The sequence below is a fragment of the Puntigrus tetrazona genome, chromosome 21 (genome assembly GCF_018831695.1).
Source record: "Puntigrus tetrazona isolate hp1 chromosome 21, ASM1883169v1, whole genome shotgun sequence".
NCBI lineage: Eukaryota > Metazoa > Chordata > Actinopteri > Cypriniformes > Cyprinidae > Puntigrus > Puntigrus tetrazona.
In genome coordinates, this window is record NC_056719.1 from 8,509,271 (window position 1) to 8,531,518 (window position 22,248).

Genomic DNA, 22,248 nt, shown 5'->3' on the forward strand with positions numbered 1-22,248 from the left:
TAGTTTTAGTTTATATTGCTTCTCAGGGATTGAAGATTAAGTTTATATAATGCAAAAGAGGGGTAGGGGTAATTTCCATTCCAAAGGCCTTAAAGCATTTTAATGAAGCCTGGATGAATTGAATTAGGCCTGATCTGTGAGGTAATGACAGCATCCATATGTTACATCTTGTTTTATGCAGCACATTCCTCAACTCTTAAGTGTCATTTATAAACATTTAGTGTTTATGGTGTGTGTTTTGGAATGAGCTGGAACAACGTCGACCAACTATGACTTTTAATTCATATAAAGTCTTCCAATAAAAAAAATCTTAAAATGACCTCATGAAATATTCAGGATAGATTCTCTACTGAAACTTGATTGTGGCTTGACCTTTGTTATGAATGATAAATGTGCTCTATGTGGTCAGTTTATAAATGCATTTATTGTTTAATTTGTCTTAATATTAGTGCTGTAATCACGATTAAATGCATCCAAAATGTTTTTGTTAACGTATGCATCTGTACTGTGCATATATATTATGTATATATAAATGCACATGCATGTATATATTGAAAATATTTGTTTTTACATGTATTTATATACTTGTAAACTTTACATGTTTTTCCTCTTTAATAATTAACTAAGATTCCATGATTTTTCTTCACAGAACCATCAATGGCAATTAAGAACCTTTATTTTTAAGACCGTTGTAGTCCACCTTCATATATATTCACATTTCCCCTCTGCGGTAACGGCAAGCACTTCGATGCCATCTCAAGGTCGTTTTGTAAAGCTGCTGGTGAACTGATTTCTTCATGCCAACATGGCTTCAGTTGTTAATTAAACAGATAAGAGCTAAATATTTAATGCGTTTGTGTCGCTTCCTTAGATTCTCAGAGGACCAAATACATTTCAAATAAACTTCAAATGAGAAAACAACTAAAGTAATTACCATTGACATTCATTCAGACTTTTGTTATCTTTTCCTTTTTTGTCACAAACTATTAGGCAGTGCATGTTTACCCTTTGAGACTGTGTTAATGATCTTATTTTTAATTAGTAAGAATACACCATAATTGAAAATGCATGAACATTACATCTTTGGGCAATGCAGCCACAGCCTATTGAGAATAAAAGAAGGATAATGATGTAATTTTGCCTCTTTTGAAAGAAAGGAAATACAGCATAAAATTCTCAATTTGCTAATATATCTTTAATACCGATTCTATTATTTTAGTATTAAAAATGTGTCTGGCAGGCACCTATAGTCATCTAGTCAAAGTCATCTAGACCTTGCACCGTTCAACAGGTAGAATATACACGAGTCCCTAATGAACCGTGCAATGGTAAACATCATAGTTTTGACCATTTTTTGTTTCTGAACGGCCATTTAGCAGAAGGATTTACATTTTTTCAACCAAAGCAGCCTGTTATACAAAATTGCAGGGATTTGGCAGCCCTGTACTTTTCAAACAGTTATGTTCTGTACCATCATCATAAAAAATTGGATTGCTATAGTCCGCTCTCCATGTTATTTATACGTAACGGTGTGTTAAACATGTTCCTCCAAGCCTTGATGCAATGAGTTGTTAAACTCTCTGTATCTTTAATTATGCATTTTGTGCAAAGAGGTCAAAATCAAAATGTTAACATTATTTTGATGAAGGTAAAACTACAAAAGCGGTCACTTAATATTAGCAGCTTGTCAACACTGCAACTTACACCCAATAAATATTGGAGTAGTATACTAAATTTGCAAAAATAGCTAAATGCACAGACAGAGCGCCACGTGTTCTTTCCGTCAAATCATAAACCTCGGTAAATGAACGGCAGAAATGTGTGCATCTAATAGTGATACATTACTGATCTATTTTTAACTCCACCCTACACCACTCTCTCTGACACACCTGCCAGATCTCCGAAGGAGGGAAACGTTCTGGAGCAGATCGTCTGTACCACTCCAGCCGTTCAATGGCTGCAGGGCTTCGTGCCCATCTCTAAGACGTTATCAGCACAATAGATTTATTGCGACAGAAAATATTTGTTTGTTTTCCCCCCGCGTGTTTCGGGCAAGACAGACACAAGTGAAGGGGGACTCCATTTTTAAGACGCTATAAATCTGCCCGGGTGCAATCGGCAAGGACTTTAAATGCAACACACCCTTGGGCGCGCGGCGGAGAACGCCTGTTACGCACGAGGCGAGCGCGAGACGGGGGCATTTCCGAACAAATCTATTAAATGGTCGAACTCTAAAAAATACGACAGTGGCTTTTGGAACGAGCATTTCACCTGATGGATCTTCAAAAAAAACTCTGCTGCGGTGGCAATGGGGCTGTCACATGCCAGCGGGACCGAGAGGAGATAACTGGGGCAACTGAAAATGCCATTGTTTTTCTTCTGAATTAGTCCGTTCAGCACACTACGTATGAGACTAACGACAACCGTAACTCCAAAAGAGAAAAAAATCACAACACTGGCTTCGCCCTAAGACTTTGAGAAATTAAGAAACAGAGTCTTTGAGGAGGTGAGTGGATTTCATGTCTTTACAATGCCTATATGTAGGTATAAAGAGGGTTATATGGCACCTGTTGTGAAGGAATAGCGTAGATGGATATCCACGGCACTATCTTTATCGCGTGGAATTGTTTCTAACGATTTTTACGTCCAAAAAGTTAAGTCTGGTAATGAATAGTCTAATGTAAATTTCTAAGATTCACCGCGGTCTTACTTAGCTTTTTTGGCAATAAATACGAAACTTTATTGCACAGCTTTCTGCATAGCGTCTACCTCTAAAATATTTACAGATAAAATGTCACAGTGATTTTGAACCTGTGTTGGTGGCCGGAGGCGTTCATTCGCGGTAAGAGCAAGGTGCTATTTGAAGGACTGGTGATGTATGGCCCGAGTGAGTTATGGCTTGTCACTCCAGTCTCCAGGGGCGAGGGGACTGTAGGCTACGAGCCCGCACTCAGAGCTCTTCGCCCGGGCTGCCCGTGGAAACGCAAGCGGCGGCGATTTTGCTCGAGTTTTGCTGGACATCGTCGTAAATGCACTAATATATATATTTTCTTATAAGCTATCGATGCTATGCGATAATGGGTCCCGAAAAGTATGGTTTAGAATTGCCTTTGGCCACCGTGGATGTGTCCGGTCCGTGTCCAACTAACGGAGAAGAGGAAACGGAGCTGTGCGTCCAGAGTCGCTCGGAAGCCGCCGACTGCGTCCCGCGGAGGTAACAGAGAGGCGTCTTGCGCTCGCGGCGCGCTGTTTGTAGCTTAACAGGGTGGAAGACTTGTAGAAACCCCTTTAATGATTTGAAAGGGACGAAACACCCCTCTGTTTTCTTTTTTCATTATCAGAGGCGGTTTATCTGAGTGAAGTTTACTGGCACCGTGTGAGAGAGCTCTGTTCATCTCTGGAGAGTGTCGGGGACCGCTGCTTGATTGTGAAGCTTTCACAGGGACCAAACAAGCAATTAGAAACAAACCCATAGTTTTTTGAGCTGTGAAAACATCTGTTGAAGGCTGGTGATTGAATTGGTAACACTGCATTTATTTATTTCTCTGAAAAGTTGTATATATATTATCTTGATTGATTTAACAAGACTACATCAGGTGTCCTTAACAGATTTCATTTTAATGGGCTGAACAGATATAAAGAGTGGTAACAATTTATTGCAGGAAACACTATTCACTCTTAACCGGGACTTTTCCCTAAACTCCTAATTTCCGGCATATTATTAGTTATAATGTGGTGTTAAGTTAAAATATGGTCATGCAGAATAATGCATGAATATGTGCTTTAATAAACAGTAAATATGCTATTAAAATGCATGCTAATAGGCAACTACTTAATAGAGCTAGAAGCTTAAAATGAAGTGTTATTGACAGAGCAAACGTGTAAGAATGTACTGTGCTATAATTGTAATGCAGTTGTCATTCTAAAGTTACTTTACATGCATCTTGGTGTGCTTTAGTTCATCTTTTCAATTTCCTACAGCTGGTTTTTCAGCCCTAAACATCACAAAAAAGGTGATATTTAAACCACGGTGGAAGAGTTGCACTGTATTTTTGATGTTGACCGTTATGAACACGCAGTGTTAAGTGCTTCACAGCATGCAAAGGGTCCCTGGAGCAGCTCTGACATTTCTCTGATGCAACTTCACTCACAATGCCAGATCTTTTCCTGCTTCTCTATCTCTTCCTTCATCTTTTTAAAGACCGTTCATAAGATTAACATTTGAAATCTGGCATTATTTGTGGACTAAACATTCTGTTTTTGCATTTCAGTCAAAAACCAGCTTCAGTCTGCATTTTCAGTCACCTTGTGAAGGTCACATAATTCTGTCTCACATGCCATTCGGCCGGTTTTGAGTCCCTTACCCGAAATGTTTTATACTTATTACCCTTTGTTAGGCTATTGCTTTAAGGATGCAGCAGCTGACCTTGAATGTGAATGTGCGTCCATGTTGTGATTCTGTTTGCGCTCTTTAATAAACCGGCTAACATGTAGGTACGGTGTCCGTAACCCAAATGCTAGTGAACCCTTTTTAAAAGGTCCTTGGATCAGAGCCAGGAGAAGATGTGCAAAACCGAAAGGCCAAGATAGCACCTGCTACGCACAACGTGTAAGAGCCTCACACCTTTTCCGGTACTGGACAATGTGTTGGTCCCATGAGATCCCGTGAGTCAGACCGGCTAAAGGAAGTCTAGGAAGAATCCATTAATATAGCATCATATGTTATTTATCATGCCAACAGTGGATGTCACTTCCTTTCAGTCCCTCGCTCTTTCTCTATCTCATTTCTTTTTGCAACTATTAAATAAACGCTCCCTGCCGCACTAAGAGCTTAATGTGATGGCAATTTCGCTCAATATCTATTCGCATCAGCATTCACACGTTGCCTGTGAATTAGATACGGGCCAGATTAGGATATACAGGCTTTGGAATAGAATGTTTGTCAAGGTTACTCTGGCAACCTCAGCATAATGTACTTCAGAATCGGTTACCAAAGCAACAACATACAGTACAATTTGGCCCTGGTTATTTGTAATTTGCATGTCTTTTAGCAAGTAAATGCTAAGAAATGGAACTGTTTCAACTGACGTGTTTCGAATGACCTTGTGTTGGATTTTTTAAAATGCATCGTGATTTATTTATAATGAGCTTCATGTACACTACCATTCAAAAGATTATTTATTTATTAAAATGTGTTTTGCTCTTATCTTCTGTATACGGTTGCATTTGATTGTTCATCAAATTACAGTAAAACACTTTTGATTATTATTAGAATGAATTAGTTTTGTATTTAAAATGGAATTAATCCTTGTGATGACAGAGCAACATTATTATCTTAATTTTTAATGGTAATTATATAAAAAAAAACGTTTAAGTATCATTAAAAACATTATTAATAAGAACATCTTTTTAAAAAAACCTTTTTTTTGATGCATAGACAGTTCAAAAGAACACCATTTATTTAAAATATATATTTTATTTTTTACAACAGTGTCAGTTTTGATTAATTTAATGCATGCTTGTTGAATGAAAGTATTAATTACAGATCCCCAAAAGTATATATATTTATACATATATACTTTTTGATTAATTGAATGCATGCTTGCTGAATAAAATGTTTAATTACTGAAAAATTTTACATTATAGAGTTGATATCCAAAAGTGAACCAGACGACTTATCAATGGCTCTTTGAAATATTCATGTGTAGCTGCCCTTAGCTGAGGCCAGTATCAATCAAACTGCACCCAAAGCTGCCTTCAGCTAAAGCCTCTGTTAATATCTATGGTAATTACAGTAGCACAGAGCCCTGTTGTACAGCTAGGGATCGTCCTTGGTGAGCATCACCACAAATTAGCTGCTTCACTCCCTCTGTCACCTCCTCGTAATTTTCCCTTAATTCACATGAAACTCTCTCAACAGAGGCTTTGCGTCCCTGAGTAGAATTAATCAAGAATTTCCCCATTATAACTTTGGAAAAGCTTGAGGTTTGAGGTATTTTAGATCATTTTGACAGTCGAAAACGAGCAAAACAGACCAGACACTTGAGACGCATTCAAGCACTGATGACCTGACAGTATTTCAAAACAGTAAGGAAACAAAAACCTAAATCCTGTGGAAAAATTTCTCATCTTTTGGCAGGCTGCTAGAAACAGCTCCACCGTTTCAATCCGAGAACAATTGTGCCGCTATTTTATACAGCAACTTATCTACCTTGACACTGTCATTGTTTTACTAAATAAATGTCCTGTTGTGCTCACAGGGGAGGAAAAATCAATGGCTTGAAAGAATGAGCCCTCGGACAAACATTCATAGTGGAGGCCAAACATAGAAAAAAAGGATTTATTAAAAATGATTGAAATAATTAATTTATACTTTATTGTTAAATATTTAGAAGAGGTAACACTTGTTAACTATTAACTTTTCCCTCAATAAATTGTTAGTTTTCTGCTTATTAAAAGGTAGTAATGTAGTTGTTAAGTTTAGGTATTGCGTAGGATAATGGATGTACAATAAGGTCATGTAGAATAAATGTGCTTAATTAGCACTAATAAAAGGCTAATATTCTAGTAATATGCATGCTAATAGCAGATGTAACTGTTAAATGAAGTGTTACCAAATATTGATATTAATCGGGGCTCAAGTTTGGGAAAATGATGGAATATTATGATTTTTAAATGTTTTTATTATGTCTCTGCTCACTAAGGTGTTTATATGCCCAAAATAGGTGAAAAACAGTGATATTTGTGAAGTAGTATTACAACTTCTACTGTAATATATGTAATATATTCTGAATTTTAACATCATTGCTCAAGTCTTCAGTGACACTTCAAAAATCCAGTAAAAAATGCATTAAATTGATCAGAAGTGACAGTAAAAATATTGTTATTACTTAATACATTATGAATTCTATTCAGGAATAACAGCTGAGCCAAATCAGCACACTAGAATAATTTCTGCTGAATCACATGACACTTCAGCGTCACCATCACAGGAATAGTCGCATTTATTTCAAATTGCAATAATAATTCACATTATGCTATTTTTGATCAAATAAATGCAGCCTCTGTGACCATAAGGGGCTTGCTGCACGAATCCCTAATGAAACTGTGTGCGTCTCAAATCTCAAATAAAAAGCATTTGTTAAATCCCTGTTGAATCTAGAGAAATTTCTCAAGCCTTTTCACCGGAGTCTTTGACAGAAAGAGAAATTGGAAACCAAACGCCGCTCCGGTGAGCACGTATAAATCAGAACGACAAGAGTTTTGTCACATATTCATCTTTTTTCTTGGCCTGAAGTAGCATTCCGGACGCATGAGCTGCACATGCATTTTTAGAGAGTAAATAAACTACATTTCTCTTACAATCCCATATGATCAACAGAAGCAAGACGAGAAGGTGTGTGTGTGTGTGTCCTGCTGTTGATTTATCTGTGTGTGTGGTACATGTGATATTTGTGTATTCGAAGGGCATGCTTATAAAATGAACTGGACTGAAGACACTCACGGTTGTAAATGTATGCACCTTTCACGCAGCTCGTAGGGCACACTGAAGACCCCGTTTGCCTGCGCTCCATCCTTCTTTCTAGGTCTAGTCACTTTCTTTCAGCAACAGACATGAGATCATTACTCACTTTTGGAGGCTTCGGTGAGGCTGCGGGCACAGTGGTTGCGTGTTCATCGATTCATCTCAGTTGTTTGTTGTTCCTTTGAAGGGTGAAGATGCCTTTTCACCATGTGAGAGCAGGGCTGCTCTACACAGACAACTTCCTGAGCACCTCCCTCTCCGAAACCAGCGAAGAACAGCTCGCCAACATCTCCACAGAGGAGCTTGGCGGTGAGTGAGTGTGTGTTTGTCCGTGTGTGTGTTTTGCTTGGATGGCTGCTGTTTGTCTCTGTCTGTTATTTTGATTTAACGTATTATTTGCCCCAGAGATGAAAATGCAGATTCATTTAATTTAGCGCTGTTAAACGATTAATCGCTTTAAAAATTTTTGTTTACATAATATACGTGTGTGTGTGCTGTGTGCCTGTATTTTTATTACGTGTATGAAAAGACACATATATTTTGAAAATAATTTTTATATGTATATTCAAATAAATTATAACATATATTAATATATTTACTTTAAAAACATAACAGAACTTTCCTAAATCTATACATGTGTGTGTGTTTATCCTAACACTTTACAATAAGGTGTCATTCGTTGACATTAGTTAATTAATTAACATGAACAAACATTGAACAAATCGTTAATTACACTTTTATTTAGCTTTGTTGTTGTTAATACAAATACAGTTGTTCATGTTTTGTTCATGCTAGTTCACAGTGCATTAACCAATGTTAACAAGCACAACTTTATTTATTTCTTTTCTTTTCTTATTGTATTTATTATTCATAGTAATTCCATATAATGTTAACACTGACCACGTTTGCCAAGTTTAAAAAAATATATATATATATATATATATATATATATATATATATATATATATATATATACACACACACACACACACACACACAGTATATATACACCAAAATGTTGGTTTATTTGTAAAAACTAATTCTATGCTGTCCTCAAATTAAGCATTAATTTTGGTTATGACACATGTAAGAACCAAATGCCATTTTGGAAACAGTTATGTCATATCTGGCACGGGGCATCATGGCACATTTTGAAATTGAATGTGAATGTAAATGAGATTTCATGGCTTCAAGGGAGGGGAGGATTAGAACTTAATTTTTTTTTTTCTCATGCATACATGGAAGAAAACTCGGAATATAGTGTCCTTTTGGAGCTTAATTGCTCCTGGTCACTATAAACTAATTATTTATTTAGGGAAAATAATTCAAAATTAATTCATTTGTATGAAGAAATTTCACAGAACAATAGCTACAGATTGGTTTGGAACACCAATGTAGCAATTTTTGGTAACCTTCTTCATCCTCACTGCTTTTAACATGGTTGTTCAATGGTACTTAATAAGAGCAACCAAAGAAACCTCCGGCTTTTTTCGCTTATGCCTTCAATGTGATAAACATTATAAAGCCATTACAGTTACTGCCCTACTACAGTCCATTGCAACTGGAAATCTCACTTTCCTCATCTGGAATGTCTTGCCGGTCATGTGTTGAGGCAGTGCCTCGGGGCACACAATAAGAAAATCGATGGTCTGACTGCTGGGTTAGAGGGTGTTGTGAAAGCAGTGGTTGATTTGAAAAGATGTTTGAACTGAGGAACTCTCAGATGGAATTAAAGATTGCAGCACCTCCTTTGAAAATGATTGTTTTGACAGACCAGGAACCGAGGGCTGGTCACAGTGGGAGGTTCTTTGGTTTGCATATTCATGAAATGAGGGATAAAAAGTGAGAGTAGCAGTTCAGACAAGGTCTTTCTTTGCAGAAAGAAAAACTCTTGAGGGACATAAGGAGGACCTTGTTAAATAATGAGCCACTGACTGAATCAACTTATCAATTCAATTAACTCATATTGAATGAAATCTAGTTGCCTCGTTATAAGCCTTTGGACATTTGTCTAAATCTGGTAAAAAAGTCACATGTAAGGCATAAAAAGAAGCTAAAATATCATTAAGCCAAGACAAAGAGGCTTCTAGGAAACGGGGCGTATGGAGAGGATTGGGTTTCGCTAATGGCAGACGAATTAACCCACATTTTATAATGAGATTTCATTTTTTGTTCTTTTATGCTTAGGGTTCCAGAGCCAACCAATGCTTTATTTTTTAAATACCAAGTAGCAGTTTTTAAAAATGAATTAACCTATAGCAGTTCATTCCTTTCCCCGAATCACCTTTTTTTATTATGTACTTTCAGAAAGGTTAATGTTATTTTGGGTGTGTTCACACTTAAAGTCTGGTGTGATTGTTTAATTATTGCAGGTTCATTTGAATAAGTGTAAATGCTGGCATTTGAACCTCGGGAGAGCTCCAAACAAGACCCACTTTGTCATCTGAAAAAATTGGTTCAACTGAAATATGAAGGCTATGCACTGTGTGCACAACCTTTTACACGTTCTATAAGCTCTTTATCATGTGTTCTCATCCAGTAGAAATAACACTATATTCGATATAAATATATGAGCACATTTAACCCCAAACACAGCATTGACCTTATCATTATGCCTTTTGTTTTCTAAATGACAAAGTGAATGCTGGGCGAACCAGGACTATATGTATAATTTTATTTTTTGGAACTGAACTGCAAATTTGAACACACCCTTATAGTAATGCAAACATTTAATTTATTTTATAAAGTGTTACTTTATTTTTAGACTCCAGATCTGTCAAAAAATAAATAAATAAAATAAATCAGGGGACCCATTTGAAGTATATTATCAAATTTATTTATAATCAGTTTTTACAAGAATAAGAAAGTCTTCAAATATCTAAAGTATGAACCTGACTGTTTAGGGTAAAGTATGATATGAGCTATTAATAAAAGGCCCTTTAGGTCTTTCCAGTGCCAACAGAACATGAGGGTTAGAGATATTTTATTTAAAGGAATGCAAAAAAACATTCAGGTTTTATGAAATACAGGAAGTGTTCAGTTCAGCGTATTACAAGGCGCAGACAGCTCTGCCTCTTTATCCCAAAATAACACTAAGTTGGGGCTTTAAGACGGCAAAAGTGTAATGCGCCTCAGAAAAGATACGAGATACGCGTGTTATTTTGGTTGTTGCTGCTTGCGACTTGGTGTGGGTTGCTTAACCCGAGCTGAACTGAAAAACCGGCACTGATGCCCTTTGAAATGGTGGATAAACGTTCAGTCACAGCGCACTAAATACACGGCTTTGAAAACAGAAAGAGCTGCATTTAGTATTTCTGCTGTTGATGCGAGAGTACACTCAGTACTGCTGAGAAAAGCAAGCGTTATATAATACATACAGATGACATGCACATTACCCTTAAATTATGAATGTCAATTGAGTTATTTGTGTTTATTGACTGTTCTGCGTTTTTTTTTTTTTTCCCACTGCAGAGATTCGAGAGGCGTTCCGAGTTCTAGATAGGGATGGGAACGGATTCATCTCGAAGCAGGAGCTGGGTATGGCCATGCGGTCTCTGGGGTACATGCCCAGTGAGGTGGAGCTGGCTATTATCATGCAGAGACTGGACATGGACGGTGAGTCTGTCTCTTTTTACATCCGTCTTATTCTCCGGTTCAACACAAACAAAAGAAGCGTCTGTCTTCTGATCATCTGTAAAACAGCTTTACAATCTGTCACAGACCCCTTCCAGTCCTTGCGCTGGACAGATATATGATATTCTGAACCGTTCATGCTCAGAAGCGATCATAGAATTGAACAATTTATCTAGCACAGGGGTGCTGTAAATACACCAATGAATTCTGAAGGAATTCTGAGAGCTCTGCATCTTACTGTGTGTGTGTCCTGCTTCTAGGGTCCTCAAGGTCAGGTCACTGAAAGGTTTGAGAACATGCATTGTTTTAGCTCATAAATCTGCCAGGAAGGTTGTATTTTTTGTGTGTGTGTGGCAGTAGGGCAGTTACACGTGTTGAATGTAACTCACATTGTGTCATAGATTTTTTCAGGATCAGTGGTTCTATGAAGAACCTTTAACATCCATGGTACCTTTCAAAAGCAGAATAATTTCTGTATAGTCAAAAAAGTTTCTTTAGATTTCTAAAATGTTCTTCAATATGTTAATTTAGGAAATGTACACTAAAAAAAGATTCTTTGGGGAACCAAAATGGTTCTTCTGTGTGAGCTTAGTTGAGCTACATCTCAAGTTTTTGACTCTTAATCATAAAGATCTTCTCTAGAACCGCCTATAACCTCAGTACAGAGGACAGATAGGAATGCACCTCTTTACTGTATTTCAGTAATAAATATTTAAGATTCGCGGTAGAGTGGAGATGAGGTTTTGCAGCACAGTGGGAACATTAGCACGATAACAGCTCTCTCTTGCCTTTCATACATCTCAGACCAGTAATTTTCTTTTTTTTTCTCAGGAAAAATTGAAAGAGAAAGACTGATGGCAGCTATGCATGCCCACCTTTGTTGACATGTCATAATATTTTCTAGTTTTTAAAATAGTTCTGGTCAAATGTACAGTCAAGAGCATGCATTTTAGGAGATTATTAGATTTAGCATTAAATTATTAATGAAAAAATGAAATTAAAATGAAATTATAGCTTTTGCCTGGCGAATGATATTGGCTTTATTGAATGAAGCTACGGAGGAAACCAATGGCAAATGAAATGAGGAAAGAAAAATATCATTGTCAGTTTCAGATGTAATGGATAGATCAAGTCAATTTGAATATGTCTGATCTCTAGCCTATTACTTAGTTCAAAGACCCTGAACGCTTTCATTTAACTGAACCGCACCAGTAAAAAAATGCATAACAAAGCAATCAGCTAAGCAGTGCAGATCCTATTAAATTATAATAGTTCCTGAGATTTAGGTAGATGTAGATTACTGATCCCTGAAGGACAATTAATAATTCTATCCTGTTCTGTTCTTTAACTGATTTTAAGAACTTCAGCTGTTCTCGTGAGGTGGAATGTAAATAGTTTCTAGCTACAAGCAGTGGAAACTGCTGTGCAACCTAACACATTTTCAACTAGTCTGTATATATTTAATGATTTAGCTGCTTGTTTTTCAAATTAGTCGATTTTTAAAGATAGAATTCAAGGAATAATTCATCCGAAATTTACTCAGCTGTAGATGAGTTTGTGTGATATTTAATTTATTTAGGGTTTGTGATATCACTTTCTCACCAATGGATGCTCTGCAGAGTCCAAACAGCTGATAAAAACATCACAAAAAAGTCTTTTTGAGTGAACTAATCTTTTAAGTTGCCGTTAGATGACAGCAATCCAAATGTTAACATAAGAAAATAGCCTAAAGAAGAAGATATTTATTCAATAGGGACAAATTTGCTGAAAAACGTCTCTCATTCAAACTGATAAACAGCATGGTACTAATATACACTGTCATGCCCAAGATTCCTATTTGTTTTACTTAAACTAATTAAAGCTCTCTTATTTTGTTCTCTTCCCGATGCAGGTGACGGACAGGTGGATTTTGATGAATTTATGACAATACTGGGACCGAAACTTGTTTCTTCTGAAACCAGAGAGGGCTTCTTAGGAAGTACAATAGACAGCATATTCTGGCAGGTATGAAAAGCGTCCATTTTCTATATCTCAATGTTCTCTTGTCTTTTTCATTGTTTGGGTGTGCGTTTGGTATTCTGAGTGCGCGGGTAAGATTACGGGTCACACTTTGCCCTCTCCACCTGCTTCCTCCGTCCCATGACAACTAGCGAAATGTGATTCTTCTCAGACTGTGGGCTTCAAAGCGAGCAGGCAGATCTCACCATTTCAAAGTGAACGTTCGTTCATATAGTGAGGAAATCCCAGTTTTCACTTCCAAGAGATTTCGAGAAAGGCATATTAATTGAAAGATTTGCCACTTAAAAGGGAAGTATAGATCTGAATTAGTCATCACAGGCATTTGAGTAGCATTCTGAATCTCTCTTTCTTCTTCGGTCTTCGTCTCTGCTTTTATTAAATAAGAATTTAGACTGAAAAAAAGAGACCTGCTTTGACTGAGCAGTGTCTGAATCTGTGTTTGCATGGCTATGTGTAGCGTCTTTCCCTCACAGAGGAAGCCGAGCGGTGTGTGTAGGAGTGAAGAACAGCAAGGTCACAGACACTGGTTGTCTCGAAGGTGATTTAAATGCTCATCTCAACACACCTTTTGTGGGACACAGTGACTCATAACTGCAACAGTAATCCATGTAACATCATCACACCAGCATACCAAACACCCTCTCCCTCTCAGATGTTATTATGAGGCCAATACAAGTCTAATAATGGCACAATGACAAAACCTCCTGGGAAATATTGTGTTTTGATAGAGGAACTGTTATTGGACTCGTTTCAGTTTTCTACAGATCCTACACTTTTCTAGTGGAGTTCAGATTTTTGAATATGCGCTTTAGCGTTATTGTTCAAGTCTTTAAGATTTGCGATCCTGGACCGCAAAACCAGTCACAAGTCGCACTGGTATATTTTTAGCAATAGCCGACAATATATTTTATGTGTAAAAATAATTTTTTTAAATACCAAAAACATATTTAGTAAATTTCCTACTATAAGTATATCAAAGCTTAATGCTTTATTAGTAATATGCATGCCTAAGAATTTAATTAGGACAACCTTAAAGGTGATTTTCTCGATATTTACTTAAATATTCCAGATTTTCAAATAGTTATATCTCAGCCAGATACGTAAAACAAAATGTACTTACAATGTAGCTAAGATATGGAACAGTTTGTAGTTATGCGGATGTAACAGGCTGCTACTGTTACACATTTGTAACTGACTGAATCTGTTACACAGCTACTTGTTGTGTTGCTGTCTACGGAGGGTCAGATTGTGTTCAGAACACGAAATGAGGTCCTACAGGTCTGGTACGACCTGAGGGTGAGAAATAATGACAGAATTTTCATTTTGGAGTGAACTAACCCATTAAGTTGTTGACGATGTACACTTAATTTACACACATTTCAAATACAGTACACCAATGCTACGGTTTTGATTAGATATCTTCCAAGGTTTTTGTTTTTTCAAGATCAAACACATCTTCGCATCTTCTTATAAATATTAACTCACCATGTCTTTGACTTTGAGGTCTGGTAGACCGTCTCTACATAAAGCGTCACACACAGCGCTTTAAAAACAGATCAAACCCCAAAAAGACGTTGATTTTTAAATCTGTGCTATAGATGTGAAGTCGTAAACCAGTTGGCTCTTATCTGTCAGCGCAGAGAAGTTGTGTGTGTCCTCATAAGGATGTCATCTCAGTTTGGGTTTGCATGCTGACTAGGACATTTTTCATCCAGAGAACCTCGAGGCCCTTTGTGTAACATGAAAGACCGAGCTCGTATTGGTGGGGGGCGTTTAAAAATGTTCTTAACAAGATTGTCAATGGGGACGTCGGAGTAGAGCCAAGAGCTACAGGCAATCATGGATTATTAGGAACACATAGGCATAAACAAGCTTGTTTTCCCCACCTCGAGGAACATGGACCTGGGAAGTGTGTGTAGTGTTGTTGCCAACAGCCCTGTTTTGACAGTGAAAAGGATTTGAGACAAACACAGTCAGCATTAACCAGTATCACTAACAGCACATTCTTGCCATATGTGATGTATAATTCACATGTTTATTTCTCTGTTGTTATACTATTGTTTCAAAACATCTCTCAGATGGTGATGCATTCAGTTATGTAGTCTGTCTATGTTGTATTGCATTACAAGCACATTTTTGATGTATTATATGATTCTAAAGAATTTTAATATAAATAGGTGTATTTTTTTATATACATCATATACATCTATATGCCATTTTAGTTTAATTATTAGTATTACAAAAATACAGTAAAACAGTAATATTCTAAAATATTATTACAATTTAAAATGACTGTTTCTATTTTAATATATTGCAAAATGTAATTTATTCCTGTAAAGTGAGGAATAAATTTGTTTGTATGAATAAAATTAAGAAATCAGCTGCAGTTTTATATTTAGTGACAACCGTAATGCATTCTATGATTAATATAAAGTTTACATAAAAACATAATTTATACTTAACACGCTATACGCTTTTTTTTTTTTTTTTTTTTTTTTTTTTTTACTGTCAATTTGGTTCCTTGTTTAATAAAAAGATTGATTTCTTTTCATTAAGATTTTAATGACACAAACGTTTTACACATTTTTTTCAAATATTTATTTCTGTATTTGGCAAATAAATTGTCACCTTCAGTTGTGCTTGTTAATTACAAAGATTCACATTTATGTACAGAAATATTAGGCCAACAATATTATAAAATGTATAAAATCACCAGCTCTAACAAAAGTATCTAAGCAAAAGACATATCTAAACTAACATAAAACCACTTGATATTCTGTGTCACTGCCAAAACAGCATGGAGCCTCTATGACTCATGAATATTAATCAGATCGGTAATATCATAACAAGCTAATTGATAATAATAACTGGTATTTTCTTTAAATATAGTAATGCCACAGACCAAAACCTTTGCAAAGCCTGATGGCCAAATAATCTCTAGACAAAGTATATAAACTAATTTGCACAATATTGAGCCTACAAGTGGATTGGGCTATAATGTCCTTGTGGATTTATTTGTTTGATTGAAATCAGCCCTCTGTTTAGTATTCATGAAAGCAAAATACTCCTGTCTGTGGTGCGATCTGAAATAAAGATTAACATGTTTTTAGACGGATAGTTGGTTGAATAAGAGGGAAACTAAGAGAAATATGAAAAATGCAGTGAGCCAATATTATAGGTACATTCAGGAGTATTCTCAACAGTCACCACAACATTACAGAGTGTGTCTCTTTCTCAACTCGCCACAGCTGACAACTCAATTAAGCCGTGAATCAGCCCAGCGCTGTCCTCCTCCATGTCCGGCCCAGATGAATGACACCAGCATCTCTCTAACACTGTCTGCTTGTACAGCCAGCGGCGGCGATGCTGCGCTAGAGAAAGAACTGTCTGATAGTAAACTAAAAACCTCTGTGGAGGCATTTAGAGCAGCATGACAAACAAACTCAGCGGGACCGGATGCACAGATATTCACTTCTCAGAGCCGTTTGTGCTGTCGAGTGTACGAGGGAGATTACTACTGTAGGCAGTGAATTTAAAATACTGCAAGCTTTTAACAACACAAGAAGGTGGCCACAAAGGCTGCATTTATTCCATCGTAAAAACAGTAATACCGCAACTCGTTATTACAAATTAAACTTCCTACATCAATATATTTCAAAATGTCACTTATGGCACTTTCTGTGGCGGCAAAGCAGGATTTTCAGTCTTCAGTGTCACAGTATTATAGTTTAGAAGATGGTAATAAAATATGACAGGAGCTTAGAGTTAAACTGTCAGAATAAATTCCTCTTGATAATGTAAGATAACTTTGATAACTTTGGGTATGTAAGAAATTATAAGTTAAATGGCTGTAAGATGTTCAATTTACACAATAATACCTTTATTTGTTCAGTGTGAAAAGGTCAAATTAGCAATTAATGAAAAAACATTTAAGGAAAACATAGTCAGGTCAAGTTTTCTGAATAATTTTTGGTCTTTTATTATTAATTTTTAATATATAATAAATATAGATTTTTATTAATTTTACTGGTAATCCACAGTATGAAGAATCCTTGGATATAATATGCCACATTTTACTTTACTTTGCTATCCTCACCTACATAATTGACTTTAGTGCCCACTAGTAAAAAAATATGTATCAAAAATTCTATCTAGTACCTGAATAATTTTTGGCATATATATATATATATATATATATATATATATATATATCACATATTTCACAAAACATAATTTCAAAAACAATTATTAAGGATAAAGGATAATAATAATTGTAAAAAATATATATGTTGAGCTTTACGAAATTGAAAGTGGCTGTATAAATAGCTTAAGCATTGAAAATTAGGGAAATAATTAAGAAATTCCAATCAACAGAGACGCTACAAATGTGCCTGGAAGAGGAAGTGTATCTGTTTTACTGCAAAAAAAGGATAGTTTAAGTGGCCAAAAACTCTCTAAGGATCACAGTTAAAAAATTTATGAAAATAAACAGCACCTGCATCACCTCACGTTGTTTTGGAGGGTTTCAAAAAAATTCCTCTGCTTTCGTCCAAAAACTAACTACAGCATATTCAGTTACCAGATACGACTGAAACTTCAAATGAGACTGGCTTCTGTGGTCAGATGAAATGAATGATGAGATGAACTTCCATCACTGACAAACTCACCATATACCTCTGTATTATTGTTTCGAGAGGTGATCTAAATATTTGCAGCCGTGAAACAGATGAAAAACTGACGCACTCGTGCTGCAGCTCTGTGGATGTGTTGCCCTCCAGGCCTTCAAACATGAAACCTATGAAATATATTCTAAACCACCTGTATTAAATTGTCTGGCTTTAGTTTCCTAAAGGTTTCCGTCATGGTGGGCGCGCTCTTAGACTCATAAAACTTCTTATCAATCTCACCACATTTTTGGTAAAAATATGAGATCAATAGTAAAACAAGGAATCTTTTTTTATTGTCGTTGTTGTTGTTTTTTCGTGGCTAAAAATGAACATTCTGGAGGGGAAAGTATTTGAATATAATTTGCAGCAGGGCATAATATATCATATCATGAACAAGATGAATGACCGTCAATGCTCGCATCACTCCGAATGCAGACAATTTCTGACACGGTTTTCCAAACATCATTTGTCTGTACGTGGGCAGACATTTCTCATAGCAGCGTCCATCTTGCCTTCACTCTACAACATGTGCTCCCCTCTCTTCGCTCCCATTGGCGGCGGCGGCGGCTCATTTGCATAAAGTGCAACTTTTCTCAGCTTTGTCACATTGCTGGACACGCCCACGGTTGCTTGGTGCCGCCGGAAATCGCAAACTTCTGGTCATTTTATCACTGCAAATGGCTGCATGTTAAGCATGTCGAGGAGAGAAACGTGTAGGTTAATGACACCTGTTTTCTGCTTGTGATTCTCCGGTGTGCTGTTGATTGCCTTCTATCCTTCAGGACACTTCAGCTAATGGAAAGGGGATGAAAGTAGGACAGATGCATCGCTTCTTTCACACTGGCGGTCATTAACATGATGAGATAACAATCGGGCACACGAGCAGATGGGTCCTAACTGTGTCAAATGTCACATGTGGAGACTGTGACAGAGACGCTGCATTGGTTATGTCTTAAACCTCGTAATCGGCTCATCGTCTACGTGAATGTTTGTTTTTTTTGAGCATTGTATGTATGACTACTGCATGTGTGGCTCTAAATTTAACCGATGTTTAACCAGGTCACAGTGCTAGCACTTGATCTGCTGTAGCTCCTGTTAGAGTAAGTAGCGGTAGCATTGGCCCAGGATTCGTGGAGCTGAATGAAAATGAGTTCATTTGAAGTAATGGATGGCTGATAAACCCCAGACCCTCCTGTTACAATCGCCCTGCTCCCATACGCACCATTCACGCCCAAATGCCATCTGTTCACTTCACACTTCCCAAAGTGACAGTTGCAGAACTGGCAGCTGAATTACAGGCTGTTAGTGCTTTGGAAATGATTTCACAGAAGACAGTTGTATGTGTCTGTCTGTGTGTGTGTGTGTTTGCGTGTGTGTGCTCGCAGTTCAAGGGTATAGATCACGTTATAGTAGGGGCATATCGCTGCACTTCCTCAAACGATTTTTCTGTGCTTTTTTGGCACACAGTAATAAGATGTTGGAGTCTCTGATAAGACACCACAGACGGTCCCCCCTGATGTCTTGACAGAGTGATATAGTATCGATTGGCAGACTGTATGAGATATTCTGAATCATCTTGTCTTGATTAAGGATCGGCTTACTTATATTCAGCTGTGGCTTTGAGGGGCCACTAAAAAAAAATTCTGATAAAAGCGGGAGATAAAAATAGGTCCGTCAAATTAACATTTAATTTAATACACTTGGTTATTTTAGAATGATCATGCTTAATCATGCTTGACTCATATTTATTCCAGATTGAGCATTTTTTCTTCAGTGTGAGCAGTTTGAGCAGAAGTACAGGCAGAAATACCTTCTAAATCCAAAGTATGTTTTTTGATTCCACTGACTGTACAGAGAAAGGAATAATAAGAAATAATATATTTTTATATTTAATTAAATTATAATTTCATTTATTAAATTAAATACATTAATTCTAAAATCATTATTATTAAATTATTAAAATGTATTAAAAAGTGAAATGATTATTTATTGTTAATACAAATAAATAATATTAATAATAATAATAATAATAATTATTATTATTTAGTACTAGTAATAGTAGTAGTAAATAAAGCAATATTTTACATTTCTTTAGTCATCAGAGAAAGTAATGATGATGGTGACTTTTGCAGGTTCACTATAATATTTCTTAATTATATTCAGAATAATATCTTTTGTGTTCACATATACTACTACTACTACTACTAAATCATAATAATAATAATTATTATTATTATTATTAAACAGTATTTTGACAAAAAGTCATTCTAAATGAGCTATAATCAATTATGTATATTTATTATGTGTATTATTATTATTACAATCAACAATAAAAAATAACTTTAAATAAAACATTATTTTGATATCTTTAAAGTGCTGTAAATATTGGTAAATATTGACAACATACTATTAATTACATACTGTTTGTTACAGCAAGTGAAAAAGATGTTCATGCTTTTTAATAGACTAAGAGCACTAGTTAAAATATATGAAGATTTGGATTCGATCATCACAAATAACTTAATCAATGGCAGCTAGTAAAGCTGACATGATAGTTCGCTCTTCTCTCTTCACATCAGTGTAGCGTATCTGCACTAATGTGAGTTATAGAGGAGAGCAGGCAGACAAGAAATGGGAAGGAAAAAGAACCAAGCTCCTATTTCATTGTGACAAATGTGTCTGGACACCTTCAACACGACACTTACCGCCCCGTCCCTCGCTCAGCGGGTCAACCAAAGACATCAGCCTCTGACAGATTCCTTCATGGCCCATCTCCCCCAGCGAGCAGATCCGCTTAGCCGTGTGACATGAGAGCTGGCCACAAACCAGACACACTTTTAACACCACGTCTGGGCTTCGGAGGGGACGACAATAACAAACGGTCGACCTGAAGTATTAAGACACAATCCAAAACATAGCATACGCAGCTCCTTGAAAAGACAGACAGCTTAATTGTGCTGCTTTTTGGCATCATATAGATCCCTTTCCCAGAATGCGGAGCTCGTGAAAATGTCAATTGGGTGAAACGTTGACTGATCTTATATTTCATTTAAAATGAGAAGTGCTCTTAAAAACTAATGAGAAATTGATCATTTTAATCAATATTTGTGCTTGCTGTGTATTGCTCGAGCATCACGTTATTACTTCAGCAACATGTTAAAATCAAACTCAGAGTGGTCCTCTGCTTGATTTAATCCATAAATTATGTTTTGTTGGAGTAAATTGATACATTTAGGTTGATTCAGTGACAGTTGCTCCCCATAGACCGAGGCGGTTCACTTGGTTTCGGAGCAGATATTGTGTTTTCGAAAGACACGGACTGAATACAAACTGTAAGTTTAACGAGCAATATGTAAATGATCTCAATAAGTTGGCAGTACAACAGGCATTTTAACTCTCCGAATTAGCTTATTATTATGAATTTGTTTGTTCTGCTTTTTTTTTGTTTTTTATGAGAGCTCTCCCAAATCGCTTCACGGAGGTATTTTCATTAATCATGTACCTCTGCCATTAAAACGAGAGTGTTTGGGTAATTGAAACGTTAATCACCTGCTCTGCTGGGAGGTACTTCAGGATTGATGGTCAGAGATGGAAATCAATACAGGCTTTCAGTTCTAAATAAGCAACACAGTAAGTGTAAATCTGTAATAATCAGAGCTGCTCAAATGCCTGTCAGATCAAACAGACTGCGTGGATTACGGCCAGCACACACACACACACACACACACACACATTAGCATTTACTCACACAGAGCAGACCTCCTACAAGATCGCTCCTTTATGGATGTCATAAATAAAGTCAAACCGAATGTGAAAGAAAAGGAACATATTATGTGTATTATATTTTTGGAGTGATTTTCTCCTCTAAATTTCAACATTTAATTTCCCTGCTTCCCTGTTCATGTTTTAATTTGAAGAGCGCTATCTTTATGAAAAAAATATTAATACCTACTATGTATACGAGCCTATTATTAATATAAATTCCTGTATATATATATATAGAGAGAGAGAGAGAGAGATATTTTGATTTTTAAAAGAATCTTTATTGTTCATTTAAAATCTTTCATATATTAATTTTATAACATCACCCAATATTAAAGTATTATTTTAAACTTTACAAAGTACTTCTCCATTTGTCCATTTCAAAATCCCATACGTTTTACAACCAAAAAAGAACATTTATGTTTGATTCCTCTTTTTACAAGTCCTTATCCAAACATTCACTATATTACAATCATTTCCAAAATCATTTTGTTTTGTTTTCTACTTAAATATATAGACATCTTTGCTTGACCTATAATACAGTTTGCTCCTTTTTGTTCTTAAACACTCCTTAAAACCATTAATAAATACAGGTATACTGAACAAAATCATCAGAAATCATTGTTAGCACTTCAAACAAAG

The 22,248-nt window shown here is 36.2% G+C and overlaps 1 protein-coding gene across 3 annotated transcripts in view; it reads left to right on the forward strand.

The window, feature by feature from the left end:
* The first annotated feature begins 1,899 nt into the window (after positions 1-1,899).
* caln2 (calneuron 2) overlaps positions 1,900-22,248 on the forward strand; it is a 30,253-nt gene continuing 9,904 nt past the window's right edge. For 2 of the 3 annotated variants that reach the window (XM_043221860.1, XM_043221861.1), the window contains exons 1-4: positions 2,894-3,214; positions 7,713-7,834; positions 10,997-11,140; positions 13,050-13,162. In XM_043221860.1, coding sequence (XP_043077795.1) covers positions 3,078-3,214; positions 7,713-7,834; positions 10,997-11,140; positions 13,050-13,162 — 516 coding nt within the window. In that variant the 5' untranslated portion in view covers positions 2,894-3,077. Of the gene's footprint in view, positions 2,507-2,893; positions 3,215-7,712; positions 7,835-10,996; positions 11,141-13,049; positions 13,163-22,248 lie in introns of those variants that run through there. The other variant, XM_043221862.1, reaches the window with a different exon arrangement.